Source organism: Cotesia typhae, unplaced genomic scaffold (genome assembly GCF_013202065.1).
Source record: "Cotesia typhae breed Kobodo isofemale line unplaced genomic scaffold, CoteBio_Ctyphae contig_23, whole genome shotgun sequence".
Classification (NCBI taxonomy): domain Eukaryota; kingdom Metazoa; phylum Arthropoda; class Insecta; order Hymenoptera; family Braconidae; genus Cotesia; species Cotesia typhae.
The window spans coordinates 2979803-2996543 of record NW_027423729.1 but is presented as its reverse complement, the minus strand read 5'-3'; the positions used below and the strand labels follow the sequence as shown (position 1 = coordinate 2996543).

General features: G+C 28.2%; 3 protein-coding genes across 27 annotated transcripts in view; 2 read left to right on the top strand and 1 right to left on the bottom strand.

Moving 5' to 3' along the window:
* Bent (projectin protein bent) overlaps positions 1-3919 on the top strand; it is a 52170-nt gene extending 48251 nt beyond the window's left edge. For all 24 annotated transcript variants that reach the window (XM_074238820.1, XM_074238817.1, XM_074238816.1 and 21 more), the window contains 9 exons: positions 22-312; positions 540-911; positions 982-1038; positions 1114-1220; positions 1303-1393; positions 1546-1845; positions 1930-2247; positions 2327-2440; positions 2921-3919. In XM_074238820.1, coding sequence (XP_074094921.1) covers positions 22-312; positions 540-911; positions 982-1038; positions 1114-1220; positions 1303-1393; positions 1546-1845; positions 1930-2247; positions 2327-2440; positions 2921-3123 — 1853 coding nt within the window. In that variant the 3' untranslated portion in view covers positions 3124-3919. The remainder of the gene's footprint in view (positions 1-21; positions 313-539; positions 912-981; positions 1039-1113; positions 1221-1302; positions 1394-1545; positions 1846-1929; positions 2248-2326; positions 2441-2920) is intronic.
* A 104-nt stretch (positions 3920-4023) lies between these two features.
* On the bottom strand, positions 4024-6486 carry LOC141524762 (uncharacterized). 2 transcript variants are annotated; one of them, XM_074238823.1, is made up of 8 exons: positions 6403-6486; positions 6089-6285; positions 5563-6024; positions 5155-5353; positions 4982-5090; positions 4791-4912; positions 4468-4692; positions 4024-4395 (listed from the first exon to the last, which is right to left on the bottom strand). In XM_074238823.1, the coding sequence occupies exons 2-8, from the start codon at positions 6281-6283 to the stop codon at positions 4043-4045; spliced, it is 1665 nt and encodes a 554-aa protein (XP_074094924.1). In that variant the 5' UTR covers positions 6284-6285; positions 6403-6486; the 3' UTR covers positions 4024-4042. The 2 variants fall into 2 exon arrangements, with proteins under 2 accessions (XP_074094924.1, XP_074094925.1); XM_074238824.1 differs by having other exon boundaries at positions 4024-4392; positions 6089-6415.
* A 1125-nt stretch (positions 6487-7611) lies between these two features.
* Positions 7612-16741, top strand: part of LOC141524764 (opioid-binding protein/cell adhesion molecule) — a 49346-nt gene continuing 40216 nt past the window's right edge. The window contains exon 1 of the mRNA XM_074238825.1: positions 7612-8251. Within this exon, the coding sequence (XP_074094926.1) occupies positions 8200-8251 (52 nt within the window). The 5' untranslated portion in view covers positions 7612-8199. The remainder of the gene's footprint in view (positions 8252-16741) is intronic.

Sequence of the window (16741 nt, the reverse complement as noted above, 5' to 3'; positions counted from 1 at the left end):
CTAGGGGATTTTTTATTTAAGATCGAAGACAAGCAGCTCCAAGATTTGTTATCAAGCCACAAAGTGCGTTTACTTATGAAGGACAGAGTGTCAAATTCACGTGTCGTGTGATAGCTATTGCTACTCCAACTCTCACGTGGTTCCACAATAACCAGGAACTTAGACAGTCTGTTAAATTTATGAAGAGATACGTCGGTGATGATTACACCTTCATTATCAATAGATCCAAGTTGGAGGACAGAGGAGAGTATGTTATTCGGGCTGAAAATCACTATGGATACCGGGAAGAAGTTGTCTTCCTTAATGTCCAACGTAAGTTTTTATTTTTTTATTTAATTTATCCTAGAGATCAATTTTTTTTTAATCTCTTAATAATATAAATTAGACATGTTAAAATTTACTGAAAAAATTATTTTTTGGCTTCCTGAAAAATCCAAAAAAATTTTTAATTCAGATAGATTTTTATAAATGAATTTTTTTTTTTAATTTCGAAATTTTAGCGTCCTAATTAAATATTTTAATTAATTAATTAATTACAGCTCTTCCAAGAGAAATGCCACCATACAAGCCGGAAATCGCTCCAGTACGTAGACGCGAACCATTACCACAGTACTTCTGGCTTGAGACAACAGAATCGGCACCCAGCTTCACCTTCGAGCTCAGACCTCGTGTCATGCAGGAACGACAGTGCTGCAAACTGCTCTGTTGTCTCAGCGGTAAACCTCCTCCATCCGTCAGGTGGTTCAAAGATAGTCGCGAGTTGTCGAAACATGAGTACGCGATGTCTCATTCCGATGGTGTCGTCACTATGGAAATCATTGACTGCAGACCATCGGACAGTGGAAAGTACAAGTGTGTGGCCACTAACTGCCATGGAAGTGATGAAACTAGTTGTGTTGTCATCGTAGAAGGTATTAATTTTATTTTTTATTAACAAAAATATTTTATTTCTGATTAATTATTTAAATAATTTCATTTTAGGAATGGGTGAGACTGAAGAACAAGAAAAATTAGCTGATGATATTTTGCACTCAGCAGGTATTTTAATTTTTTACGATTATACTTTATTTAATTAATTATAAGTTGGTTAAATATATAATTATTTTTTTTTAGACCGTAAATTTATTGAGCAGCCAATAAAACCAGCACCGGCACAAATTGTTATCAAACAACAGTTTAGCAGCTACGCAAGTTCAAACAAAAACTCATCATTCTCCAGAGTATGATTTTTATTTATTTAAAATAAATTGATTAATTAAAAAAAAAAAAAAAGTGGCTATAATTTTTATTGTATCATTTCAGACTGACTCTTCGAGTTTGAAGAAATACGGCTCGAAATTAGACTCAACTGGAAGCCCGTCGAGGTCTAGAAATGCAACTAAAGAACTTTTATGTAAGATATTGAGAAATATTTATTTTATGACACTGAAATTTATTTTATTCAACAAAAAAATTAATTATTTTTCTAATTTGTCTTTAGTTATAAAATTAGAGTATTAATTTATTAAAATATTAATATAATTTATATTCGTTAAAATTTAATAGACCCATCAGATGATTCAATGCGACAACCAGAGTTTGTAACAAAACTGAAAGATCTTAAAGTAAACGACGGTGAACAATTGGAACTGAGTGTTAAAGTTGACGGTGATCCAGAGCCTCAAATCACGTGGACTAAGAACGGAAAGACTTTGAGATCGTCAGAAGTAGTAGACCTTAAATACAAGAACCGAGTAGCAACTCTCGTAATAAACGAAGTATTCCCAGAAGACGAGGGAGAATACACGTGTAAAGCTACGAACAGTATGGGTGCAGCAAGCACATCATGTAAATTAACTGTCAAACGTGAGCAACATATTTTTACTTAAATATTTATTTGTCGTTATTAAAATTTTCAAATTTAATTAAATATTTATTTTTTATAATTAGCAATGACAAATGCAAGTGGCAAAAAATCAGGCGGTGACAAACCACCGAAGATTGTCGACCATCTCAAGAGTGCCTACGTCAAAGACGGCGAAGCGGTGGTACTAAGCTGCCGAATAATTGGCGCTAAGAAATTCGACGTTGTCTGGCTCCACAATAACAAAGAAATAAAACCCAGCAAAGACTTCAACTACTCGAATGAAGCCAATATTTACAAACTTACCATAGCGGAAATTTTCCCCGAGGATTCAGGCACTTACACGTGCGAGGCATTCAACGACGCCGGTGAAAGCTTTTCTTCATGTACACTCAATGTTCTTGGTAATTTTTTTTTCCATATTTGATTTTAATTATTTTTATTTATTATTGGCTTCTGAGCTATTAAAATTATTAATTTCAGTTCCTAATGAGGAACCAAAGAGCCCAGTGTTCGCGACATTCCCAGAGTCGGCAACAGTAAACGAAGGTGAATCAGTAAACTTTGCCTGCCGGACTGAAACTGCACCACTCAAGGGTAATTATTTTATTATTGTTGGAAAATTTTATTACTATCAGTCTTGAAGCTTAATTTTATTAATGTAAAAATCTTGAAGCTTAAAAATAGACTGATAAAAAAATTAACGGGGTTGACTCCACTTGTAAATAATTACCAAAAATTTTTTGGACTCAAAACAATTTCTCAGTTTAATAATTTTTTTATCTTAATTCAATAACGTTTAATTAAATAAAAATTTTAAAAATATTTTTCAATAAATTAAACTTATAGTTTTTCAAATCATTACATGTGAATTTTTTTTTTTTTTTTTTTTTTTTTAATAATTTTTTAAATAATGAAAATTTTTTTAATTATTTTAAATTGCCTTTCTTAATAAGGAAGTCAAAGATTTTTTTTTTTTTTAATCAAATTAATTTTTTCAATTAGTTTACATATTATGTCGATTAAAATTAAAATTATAAATTATAACACTCATGTAATAATTATTTTTATTTACAGTAACATGGCTAAAAGATGGTAAACCAATCGATGAATCTAGTAGCAGATATCTATTTAGTTCAGACGGCGACAAATCCTTCGAAATACGTATTAAATCATGTACAGCTGGTGATATTGGTCAGTATGCCGCGCGAGCGATTGGCAAAAAAGGCGAAACAATATCAGCGTTTGCATTAAATGTCACTAATCCTCATGATCAGTGAGTGTCGCTGACACTTTTATTTATTTATTTTTTTTTCATCTCATTTAAACAAAAAATAAAATCAACGATAAATATAAAATAATAGACGCGATTAATTTTGATAAACATTAATTGATTTTACAAAAAAAAAAAAAAAAAAGAAATTACTAAAGAAACTGAAAAAAGTGAATGTATAATTAAATTAATTTACGTCATGTGCGTTAATCATTTAATTTCATGTATAAAATATTAAGATAATCATTTATTTATTTATTATTATTATTTACTATTATTATAATTATTATTACTTATTAATTATTACAAAAACAAAACGTTTTCTTTCTGTGTGTTTGTCATAATGCATTAATAATCGGATAGCAGATTCATTTTTGCACGCTAATTATTATTTATGCCAATTTGTTAATGCACGATTATCAAAAAAAAAAATTATTATTTATTATTATAATTATTGTAATTTATATTGTTAATACTTGAGATTAGTTACAGACTATAAATTATGAGTATTATTTACAAGACCAGCATCCTCAATAAAAATAACATCTTAAATCTTGTAAATATCATTCATAAATAAAAAAATATATATAAATTATCTCTCCCACAATTTTAAATTATCTGTAATTAATTTCAAGTTTTACGATATATTATTTTATTTATTTTTATTCGAATGTAATCATAATAACGAAATAAAACTATCGTGTTAATTTTGTTTTAAGACTGCTTCCGTTATAAATTAAAAAATTTATTGAAATAAAACGTACGAAATAAAATTCATGATTTATGAAAGATAAAAATATAAATATGACTTTTTATTATCACCTTATCCTCTTAATTTAATAAATTAAATTAAAGTGACGGCAAGATTGTTAGTAGTTATTGAATAATTTCAAATTGTAATAAAATAAAAACGTTTATTTATTTATTTACATTTGTTTAGAAATTTTTTTGTACAAAGTATCAGGATTGATAATATTAAAGCACCCAAGTTGGTAACTAAACAATAACGGAGTTATGTTATCAACTTGCTGATAAAAAATTTCAATAACTTTTAAATTTATGTCTTTCGTATTATCTTCTATAGCGCTTTTTTCAACGAAGATTTTATTGTCTTCACAACGAAAACTTACCAATATTGGTTTATTATAAATATGTCGGGAAAATTCCCATTTTTTTAAAAATAATTTTTCATGTTTGTTCGTAGCATTCGTTTGACAATTAAATCCCGATGGAGAATACTGTATCTTAATAATTTCATTATTGGAAAGTGAAGAATCTACTAAAAAACAATTAGATTTAATGAAATGAATCACAACATGTATGAATTAATTGAACAGTAAAATGTACTTACAAGATGGTTGATAAGAACTACAAAAACGATAAACTTCTGGTGAAACAGGATCACCAGTCAGCGCATAACAAGGATCTAAATCATTTGAAATCATCTTCCATTCATTCCCTTCCGGATTGAACAAGTAAAAATTTGTTGAATAGTAAATGATTCGCCCGCCCGATACACATGAGGGAGGCATTTCAGTGAATACTTCAGGAATTTTTTCACCTTCATGCCATTCATCTGAAAATTTATCAATTGCATTAATAGGTTCATCGCTTATTGATTTTTTTCAATTAATATTTTTAGTCAAGGATCAGTTGAGAATTCATCAAACATACTAGTATGAATATTCAGAATAGCTACTGATGAAAGTTTCAGTCTAAAATTTCCAACTCCGCCCATCAAATAAAGATTTTGGTCTAAAAATTCTGCGATCATGTGTCGCCGCGGAGTGCACAATCTGTAAATAAACACAATTTTTAATTATAGATAAATTTAATTAAGAACTAGTTGATTTTAAGTAACTTACTCAGTCACATAATACCAGGTACGTGAAATCAAACAATAACGCCAGATAGATTTAATGAATCGTCCAGTTCCTAGTCCTTTCTCACCACCAATTATATAAATACTGAATCCTTATAAGTATAAAAATACCTAAAATATTAATAAAAAAAAATTATAAGTCCACGTGAAACTTACTTCTCCCAACAATCTTACGACCCACAACTTCGTATCCGCCGTCTAAATAATTAAACATCGGCTTGAAGTCAACAAGTTCCACGAGCTCACGATCCTTCAGACAATAAACACAGTACAGTTTTTTCTCTGCGTCGTTTAATTTATAAGTAACAAGGCATTGTGAGTACTCTGACTTATTTGTTGTCTTAAAATCTGCAATCTTTAAATGTTAATGTTAATATTCTGTTTTAATCAATAGTAATGATAATTATAAATTCGGTAATTATTTACAAGTGAGGTTTACTCCACTTTGCCCTGTGTTTGGCAATAGAATTTATTTTTTTTTTATTTTTATCAAATTGATCAATTTTTTTAAATTGTTCATTTATATGTATTTTAAAAAAAGATAAAATTGTTCTTATTTTATACCTCAAGGACTAATTTCTGATCAGGATCAATAGAATCCTGATTCGTCTTCAAAAAGTCCAAAACCAATGATTCACGATAGTTTTTATTATCATTGATATTAGAATTTGTTACTAATTCAATGAATTTTTCTGTTGGCAGATTCATCAATTTTTTGTGAGGAAGTTCAGAAAATCTGTCTAGGCAAACTTCAAAGGCGACGTCTTTCAAAGTACACAAGCCGTGGTCTTGAGCGAATTTCCAGACATCAAGAGACCTGTCAGGATCAAGCCACCTTGTTGTTATTATTCGACTTAGTTGACAAGTTAATTGTTCGCTTATGAAAATTACGCTCGTCTCTAGTAACTCCAATAAACCGACGAAGTTATTAGCTACATTTTTCAAACTTTTTTCAAGCTGCGAATAAATTGTTGGATAATTTACTGGCTGTGCATTATGTGCATTCTCGATCCAATCGATGTAAGTCTGCAGGATAATTTAATATAATTAAAAAAATTAATTGATTAATTAAAATAAAATAATTACGAACCTTAAATATTTCAACGGAAATGTCATAGTTTATTTGGTGTTCCTTGAGATTGTGATCGGAAAAATTACCAGATAACAAAGAACTAAAGTAATTACTTAATTCAATGGCTTTGTTTTTGTTTACACTTGTTGTATAGTTGTGCATAACCAAATTAACAGTGACACGTGTATCTAATGATGCTTTTTCATTGTCCATGGCTTTTTAGGAATAATTATTGCACAATAAACACGTTTGTAAGTATATAATTATTTGACAGCTTAAAACTTATGAATTTTATTAAAAATTCAATTGTCAATTCAAATTTTTTGACTTACCTCCTTTGCGTGTAAACAAAAACTTGTCATTTTACTGAAAAAAGACGAAATCCACATCGCCATCTGTAGAAAGTTTTAATATCCTCTTCGGAATGATCCAAAAATTTGCTTGAATGATAAAAAAAAAAAAATTTATAATAAACTATATAATTTATATAAATTTGTAATTTTTTGTAACAAATCTTTTTATTAAATAAAATTAAAAAATCTTCAAGTGACAGCTAACTTGAATGTCATTCAACTTTTATTATCAAAATTAAGTTAGCAGACATCTAAACTTTTTTAGAATTTTTTTTATTAATAAAATTATTACAAAAAATTAAAAAAAAAAAATCCACTTGTAAAAAATTTGAAAAACTATATGAGCAATTTTTTAAAACTAGAATTTGAATTTGCGCGCGCAAACGCGCGCCTGAATATAGAGTTTGCATATATTTTCATGCTTATGATATATTCGACCAATCACATCACGAATAAATTATTCGAAGCAAATAACTTCTTAGACTGATGCTGCCCCCTATATGTCAGCACTATAATTTTTGAAGATTGATAAATTACCAACTGTCATTTTAAGAGGAAATTGCGGAGTTACTCACTTCACGTCAGTTTGAATTACTTTGTTATCGTTTTGCCGTAACTACATGCCACATATAGTTATACATACATAAATATACTTAAATAAGAATAATGCTGCGAAATTCTCATAAAAAAAATCATTTGATCATTAAACAAAGCTGCGTGATAGAATAATTAACAAAGAATTCAGTTGTGTTCATTATCAAAAAAACGATAAGCGAAGAAAGAACCTCAAAAACTCACCTGGCGTCAGACATTATTTCTTATCAAAACCAAATAATCTAACAACAATGTTATCTTGTTTTTTACATACTGTTAGATTAAAAAATGTACGTATATAATATAAATATTTATAATTTTATAAATAATGAAATAGAAATTCTAGGAAGTGACGCGTTATTTATGATAATGACAAAGTGTTGCAGAAATTTCAGTTAGTGATTCACACCAACATAAATAAATGTGATTTTTCGATTAATCAAGTGCATAAACAAGTCTTCATAAAAAAAATAATAATAATAATAATAATAATAATAATAATTATTATTATTATTATTATTATTATTATTAATGACATTAATTACTCCAAAACATGAATCATAAAACAATATCAGTGTCTTGTCTTCCTTATAATGAGACAAGTGAAAGTAATGAAGAAAAATCAATGCACACCATTAGAGAAGATAATAATGACTGTTCTCCATAAAAAGTGAATTAATAATATGTAATAAATAGTTATGTGAGTTATTGTAATTTAAAGTGAGAGTGTGGGTGGTATACGCGGGTACATAGCGCGCACCGGGTTGTGCGCAGGTCCCTGTAAAAAGTAAAGCCGAAGGCGCGATTTCTTCGGCTCTGCGGGGTTATACCGTTCGCGTCACTCAGTTTGTATTAAGTCCTACCTCTAATCAGTCGTGATCATAATCGTGTGTCTTCACCATAACGGCTTGGTAATTTAAAAACAAAAAAATAATTTTATCGGTAAATAAAATAATTTTTTTTTGTTAATAATCTTCTCGGGGTTCAATCCCTCCGGTATTTAATTGACAGTTGTACGTAATTAATCCGTCCGCGTAGTCGTGGTGATTTATTGAAATTAAACAAGAGTAATCTGTGGTGCAGGTGTTTATTAAAAAAAAATTTATTTTTATTTAATCTTCAAGTTTTTTTTTGTCTCCTCAGAGACTATTTGTTTTTATTTTTAAAAAAACATTTACAAAAATGTATTCTACGAGGATTGCTGCTTTTTTCGCTCTTCTTCTTGTTTGTCAAGGTAAGATTTTTTTATTTTTAATTTTATGGTACTTAAATTGAGAGACATTAGATCAATTTTAGAATTTATGAAAATTAAACCGACATCTGAAAATTTTTAGAATTTTTTTTTTATTGAAAAATTATAAAAAAAAAAATAAAATAAAAAATTTCACATGTAGAAAATTTTAAAAATTGCACTCATTATTTTTCAAATTTTCTACACGTAGATTTTTTTTTGTAACAAATTTTTAAATACAAAAAATTCTAAAATAAAGTCTGCTAACTTTATTTTCATAAAATTCCACCAATAAAAATTGCAAAAAACTCCAAAATAATTTTTTTTTTTTAATTTTCTATGACTAATTTATTTGTCAAAAAAAATTAAAAAATGGAGAAGTGTCTCTTACTTTCAGTGTCATGAAATCTTTAATAAGTTTAGAACAGAAAAATAAATTTGGGAACCTGAGCTCTGTATCGAATTATTTGAACTAGATATAAGAAGTTGCCAAGACATTTCCTGTCTCAACAGTAAATTTTTTTTTTTATTTCTGACAATATGTATGTATATCCGTTACTAAAAGATCAAAATATAAATATACAAGGGTCACCAGTTACCCTGACTTAGCTTAACTTGTCATATATACGTATCCGTACGTAGTATGAAGCGATAAAAATGGTAATCTTTGTTATCTTTATAGCCCATCGATTTCAATGTAAATACATGTACGTAGTGTACACAGTGTGTTATCCGGTTAAAAATATATATCACACACGATTTAATTCAATTTTCCACGATAATTGAATCGTTTATGACATAAGTAAGAGAGTTCGTGAATTTCATCGCGTACAGAACAAGTACATAATTAATAATTTTTATTTTATTTTTACTGTCGGGTTTTATGTTTTTTCATAAACGTCCAATGACCTTTTACTTAACTTAAAGTTACTTACATGAATTAATATTTATATTACTATGTAACATTATATTATGTTATGAACTGTAATTAACCATCGGAGAAAATCTCGTGTACGGATAATGGGCGGATAAAGTACTATCTTACTCCACGGTTAATCCTCTAATATATGGAGTGCTGGATTATAATTTTTTGTTGTTACTCTAATCTTTATTTAACATCAACTCGGTTGTACAAAATGGGCGGCGACAATCCTTTAGTCCATTATCCATGGGCTTCAAGTTCATCTAATTAATTAGCTTCATCTCAAGGGATCATAATTATCATAATTAAATTACCGTATCAATAATTTTTCTTCCTCAGAATTTAATCATCATCTTTTGCCGTTCTTTTTATTTTAGGGTTATTGAAATTCACTCTATTGAAGATTCTATATCATAAAATACAAAGATTATATTAAAATTTTTTTTTTTAAAGATATCTTTCAAGATCAAAGACACGCCGAAGTTCAAAATCCGATAAAATAAATACACTAAATTTTTTATTGCTATAAATAAATTTATATTTTCGGAGGATAGACCGAATAAATATTACCGGCGAATAAATTGTTTTACATATTTACAGGAAGCTTCCTAGATCTTAAAATAGCTATTTTGATATAGATATGGCTATAGATAGATTATATAAAATAAATTTTATGTTTTGCAGAATGTAGTATGATGCGAGTTTAAGTAATTTTTACTTTAAGTTCATTTTTATATCCATCTAAATTCCAAACTAAAAATTGATAGCTTCAGTTTACATCATTTAACATATATTTTCAATGCTTTGAAACAATTCTTCCTTGAAAATTGAAGGAAAATATTGAAAGGGTTTATTTTAGAATAGATTGTGAATAATACATCAGTTTTTTTTTTTTTTTTTTTCCATTTTAAATAGAAAAAATGAAGTTCATTTCACGCTAGTGTAACTTCAGTTAGCATAAATCTTCTGGTTGCTATGAAACTTTAAAAAAACTTGTATACTCCAAAATTACAATTTCTGAAATGTTTACTAGATAAATACTCGATAATATAGTCATTTTTAAATTCATTCAATTCCTTAGCATTTTTCGATGAAAGGTTTTATATTATTCTTCATTTAAATAAATCTTTTCTTTCTTTAGAGTAACAGTTGTAGAAAAAAAAAATAATTCAATTAAAAGTTGGTCTTTGAATGTAAATCAAAATTATTGAATTGATAATCATTTTAAATTAAATGGATACTTATTTATTAATTTATTACTTTTTTTTTAAATTGGAAAAAACTTTTCAACTGCCAGATGGTATCTTTCCAGGTTTATTATTATTATTATTATTATTATTATTATTATTATTATTATTATCCAAAAAAAAATTAAATATAATTGCAGTTAAATAAAATGATAAAAAAAAAAAACAAAGACAAAAAAGAGCGCATTAGTGTCTGGTTTAAAAGTAAGATCTTTTGAGAAAAAACGTGAATCTGAAGGAAGAGATCAGTAATGATAGTGATGGTCCGGTTGCACATTAGTGTAGTAGCAAGAAGAACACGCGCTGATCAACACACTGCACAGTGGTAATACGTATTGGCGGTGCGTACGATTGTAGTTAGTAGCTGGTCCGTGAATACTCTCATTATGGATGGTTAAGCCAAAGCTGAAGCTCAAGAGTTTCAGAATTGAGAATGTAAGCTGGTATTGGTTCTGGAGAAAATAAGTAAGAGTGTGTCAGTGAAAAAGACTACCGGTGAGGGAGTAGAGGAACCAGGTGAAGAGCAGAATAAGAAGAGTAGTGTTATGTATAGTATTGCCAGGTAGAATGAAAACCGCGTGCGCTTACGTTTGAGTCTCATCCACTCTGGCTCTGGACAGATGGCCGGTAGGAACAAACCAACCAGCCTTCACACAACTGCTCGCCGTTTAATTTGCTCTATACGTATACACGTTGGACGATTTCTTTCCCTGTGTTTGTTATACTTGTTCAGCTTGTATGTTCGAGAATTCCTGGCACGATTCTCTCGACCGTTTGCATTAAATCGTAAAGAACCTTTGCCGCACTCTTCTACTGTTATGTGTTATATTATATTATATATTACTATTATATATTATATATTATATATTATATTAATTATATTATATATTACTGCTGCTGCTACTTCCAACCTCGACGAACTTCCTCACGACAATTTTAAATGTGGGTGTTCCATTTTAAAATCCGTATAATAACCTCTTTTTTATATTTGACACGCATTTCACTTTTGCTACACATTTCTTATTTTTATTAATGTGCCGCAATTCATTGTATTCTTGGAAGGTTTTTTTCGAATCTTTAAAACTTTGATTTATGGCTTAAAATTCATATTTTTTTAAATGAATATCAATTTTTTATTAAGTTAACATCTTCAATAATAATTTTGATTTTAAGTTTAAATTTTGGTTCTAAATTTCAAAGAGCAAAAAAATTAAATTAAATTTTTAAAGATTTAATTTTTTACAAATTTACTTCATTTTTTTTTTTGTATCTTTAATTTTTTGATGAAAAATTTTCATAATTTGTACTATTATTATTATTATTATTATTATAATACATAAAAAATTTTTTATTTAGAATTTTTAAACTAAATTACAAATCTTTAATTCAGTTATCTGTACTTTTGTAATGTAAAAAAATTTTTCTTTCAAAACGTGTGAGGTAATTTTTCAACAAATAATTTAGTTGAATTCGGAGTAAAAACGTGACCAATTATACTAACTATATCTTCCTTTAATCTCCGAAATTTAAAATTACAGCCCGTCTATTCTTTCAACAAAAATTAGTATGTCTTTAAAATTTTTATTCTTAAAAAAAAATGAGTATAAAAAAATCGTAAGATCAATTAAAAGATCAACAAAAAAAAAAAACAAACTTGTTTTCTCAACCCTGAAGCCTAAAGAGAAATTTCACAGTTTAATTATTTTTTTTCCGGTAATTTACTGTATTTTTTCTCTGCGACACCTGTTGATACAAGTTGAATGAAGGCTTTACACCTTTGTATTACACCGGTGGGACTATATAATGTGTTTAAGTTAATATCTAAAGACAGGGGGATTTAAAATGGACTTTCATTTGGATCGAGGGAGTTTAAATACCAGTATTATCCTCAATACTTAAATCGTGATTCGATGAGGCGTGAACTACCGCTGAATAACATATTATTCTAGTAAAAAAATTTTTCGGGGGCTTTATTACTCGGTACACGAGGCATGTGCTGAATTATGGATTACACAGCGTTCGTCCAAACATGAACCGTCTATAACTCGATATTATATTCAGCATAACATCATATGGATATGAGTTTTATACACCTACAATTTGCCGGCTGGATGAACGGTGTGAATTACCATGAAAAGGAATCGAACGGATCGGTGGGTTAGCGGTTGACGGATGATGGACCATTGGTTGGTTTATTACTCCTCTTCACATCACTACAATAGCGTACATCAGCGTATCTTGTGTCTATAAAAGAAAGTATAATTATCATAGCCCCTAATAATAATTAAATAAAAAATACTCGTTGCTTTTTTTTCAAGAAAAAATTCTAAATTTAATAATAATAATAAAATTAATAATGATGAGCCTTACAATAACTTTGAAATCTTTAATATCACGCTCAATTGTCAATTAAAAATTTTGGTCGGTCATTGATCAACGATCTTGATTACTCGAATAAAGAAAAAAAAAAAAAAAAAGAAAATGTTATTTTACTCTCGTTTAATCATTATTCCGATGAAAAACCTTGCCTATCTAAATATATATTATTAGTTTAAAATTCTTGGCGTGTAGTCTCGGTCTTATCAATAATAGCGTAACAGGTATGAGCTGTACTATCGACGGTATAGTAAACTACAGTACCCCAGAAAGTAAAATAACAACAAGAACTAACAACGTGCCGCGCGCCAAAGTGGTTGCGTCATTTCTATCCGCGGGAAAAAAATAAGAAAAAAAAAACTATAAAACCCATACCCATACCATAAGTACCTAGTTAACAGCAGTAGTGTAATTAAGCAATTGAGCGTCGTTTATTGGTCTAGAGACTTAACACTACATTATCATTATTGTATTGTACACGTATATGTATATAATACTGGAATGTTATATTAGTGTTACCGTTAATGTATTTAAAAACCCGCATGAGAAAAACTTTCCGACACGCTTCAATATTCATTTCACCTTTCGTTTCATTTATTTATATTTATACTTTATGAATGTATACCTATTATTTTCTCTTTAGCTTTAGCTGAAAACACTTAGCAGTACAAACACATTTATGTTAAGAAGTTTATTTAATACATTTTATTTCCCAGGGGTAATTTATATCGGTGTAAAGGGAAAATATAAATTAAGTTAATATAAAATGTATGTATATTTGTCATTTTAGTAATTCGATATTTTTTTACAAAAAATTTATTAAAAGTTTCGAGTTTTTCTTTCATTTTTATTCACTTTATTCGGTTTGTTTGATGTACTAGTTTATCGTGAATCCGAGATAATCTTTACTGATTTATGTCTTTATTTTTATTGAAATTAAAACTTATTGAGTAATTCGCAATTTGAATAAATAGAAAATTGTGTAATGTGTAACTTTAGTTTGTTTTATTTTTTTTTTCATCATCATCTCAGGTCACTCGGTCATACTCTCGTTGTGTGTGTAGTAAGTCATAATAATAATAAAAACAGTCCATAGAATCGAGACATCGTACTTACGCTCAATGTGACTAATCTTGTCACTCGGGAAAATTAGTGCCAATTTGTTTAAACTTTAAATAATAAAAATAATTATTATTGTGATAATTACAAAGGTTATAATTAATGACTTTAATCTATACAGAATATTATCAGACAAATTTTAATTGCCGAGATATTAAAATTATGTAATGAGATGAAGCTTTTTTTTTTTTTTTTTTTTTTTTCTCCTCTTAAAAATCAGTCTTTGACAGATAGCTTTTTCAACAATTTCTCTGGTGTGCTCACATCAGTTGTAAGATTTAGATAGTATCCAGGATTACAAATTGTGAAACGAAACCGTCGTGCATTGTGTAACATGTAAACTTCCGGTTCGTTTTTATTCTTTATTATTTAAAAAAAAGCATAAATATAAATCTAGTTACCCTGACCCAAATTTTGCTTTTTTCTGTCACAATTTATGGTCATTTTTAAAATTGAATTAAATTTAATTTATTGACTCAGCTCCAATAACAATCCACCCACTGACCAGACGCCTCTATATTTATCATCACCATTATCCTATTTCCGAGGCGTATTTCTACTCAAGTCCATATAAATATTTAATAATAATAAAAAAAGAAACAATAAAATTGTCTATTAGCGTAATAAAATTAAAATATCTTTACATAGGTCATTTGTGTGCGTTGAATAGTAATTATTTGATTTTTTTATTTCTGGTAGCTATTGACATGGGCGACAGTTTATTGACGTTGAAATATGTCAGACACATGATTGACAATATTTTAGACATTTATTCACATTTTAATAATTAGATTGTGGTTACATGATCACTGTGTCATATTTTGCAATAGAATTATATAAAATTTATCGAAGATTCTGATCAAAAGTTAATCAAAACATTAGATTTTTATGTAATAGCAAAATGTTATTTATCAAAGTTTTTTTTTTATATTGTTTAATGTTGTTTTAAATATTTTTTTTTTAATGATTAATGAACTATTGAAATAAAATGCAACTTTTTGCAATAGCCGCTCTGGTATGTTAATGTTATCACTTTTTATGCAAAACGATAATGTTCATTTGAAATTAATAGTAGTTTTTTAAACACTGATAGAAGCATCAGCTTGACCTAAGAACGAAAAATCTTGAACCAAGTAAACTTTACTCTATATCTTCTTATTTGAATAATATTCTATATTTTATATATATTGAAGTTTCTCAAATAAAATTTAAGAAATGCAATAGAATTTATTGAATTACATAAATAAATTTCAAATCGAAAGTTTTACTTTAAATTTGAATTATTCAAAGAAAATTTATTTTCAATCTTTTGAATTTTAATTCTAAATTTGAGTTATTATTAAAATTAATTTACACTGAAAAAAAATTAACTTGATTTAAAAGAAAAATTCTTGAATCAAGTAAAATTTTCTTAAAAGAGTAAAATTTTTTTGCTTGAATGAAGTTAATTTTTTTTATTAGTAAAGTAAATTAATTATTGATTTTAATTCAATGAAAAAAAAATATTAGAACAGCTATTATAAAAAAAAAAATTCAACGTAGATAATTTTGAACGCTTAAAACTTTTAAAAATAATTATTAACTAAAAATAAAAAAGCAAGTCATGATATTTGTTCCTAAAAGTAAATTCTTAAACAACAACATTAAAATGCTAGCTAGATTCGTACTTCAACGACCATCATTAAGATGTAGAAACAATACTTACAGATGACCTTTACATCGGGATAAAAAGTAAAATAAACAACAATGTGTACAAACATAGAATGATTGGTGTTATAGACTAGTTGATCCGCGTTACGTGGCTCGAGCAACCGATAATTTTCCCGTGTTCTCACTATGCAATCTTTCTTGACTATGACGGGCAAATTGATAAATGCGGCACCGTTGTCGGCAATAAAACAAGCTTGTGAACAGGAAACTCGGAACATTTCATTGAACGACACAAATTCCGAAGCCATGAATATGAATAAATTAAAACTTTTAAATTTTCTTTACAAAAAACCTCGACTGGAGCTTCCTATTTTTTTTTAAATTTTAACTATTGTGCTGCACTGACTTGAGCAAGACACAATAATGAAAAGAATTACAACAATTCATTCACTTAAATTCTATAAGAGACTCTTCTTCATTGAAGACACTGACTCAAGAACCCTTTACGCTATTTATATTTTTCCCGTTTCTATTTGTATTCATTACTCCATTATTTAGTATGTTTGTACTTTAACATGTTACTAAGCATTGTGAGCACATTCTCGGGGGACAGAACAGAGAAAGGTCAGCTCAGGAGAGAATAGACTGCAGTAGATTGTTGTGTGTATTATTATTATTGTACATAAATTTGTATTTGTGTGCACGTAGTTTGTAATGCGTGAGTGTGTCAGTATTGAGTAAAGTCAAAACGACAAAGAGCGTAAATGGAGGAGGCTCAAAAACATATATATGAGTCAAGTCTGTGGGCACTTTATGTTGCCTCAGGCTAAAGTACAAAGCCTTTGCCTGTCAATGCCGCGGATTCATTCGACGTTTAACGACTTGCACCGAGAGTTTATGCGGCTAAAGGGCGAGCTAAGCGTATATAGTGTAATGGTAAACCGCACTCACACTCATGGAATATTAATAATATATATGTTCTTACTAATGCTGTTTATTGGACGGATTTTAATGTTAAGTGGATTTTATTTTATTTTTGTTCTTTATTTTTATTTGATTTTTAAGTGAATTACTTATTCATAATGTAACTCTTTTAGAAATAAATTATGTTTTATTGCTCCATTTAATTTCAAGTCAAAATATCATTATAATTAGGTTGATAAATAGCTGAGAAAAATT

Coding starts and splice junctions, on each gene's coding strand:
- LOC141524762 (XM_074238823.1), bottom strand. CDS start 6,283: ATGGACAATGAAAAAGCATCATTAGATACACGTGTCACTGTTAATTTG. Junction 5,354..5,562: donor ATCAGAAATTAGTCCTTGAG/GTATAAAATAAG, acceptor TAACATTTAAAG/ATTGCAGATTTTAAGACAAC. Junction 4,396..4,467: donor TAGTTCTTATCAACCATCTT/GTAAGTACATTT, acceptor ATTGTTTTTTAG/TAGATTCTTCACTTTCCAAT.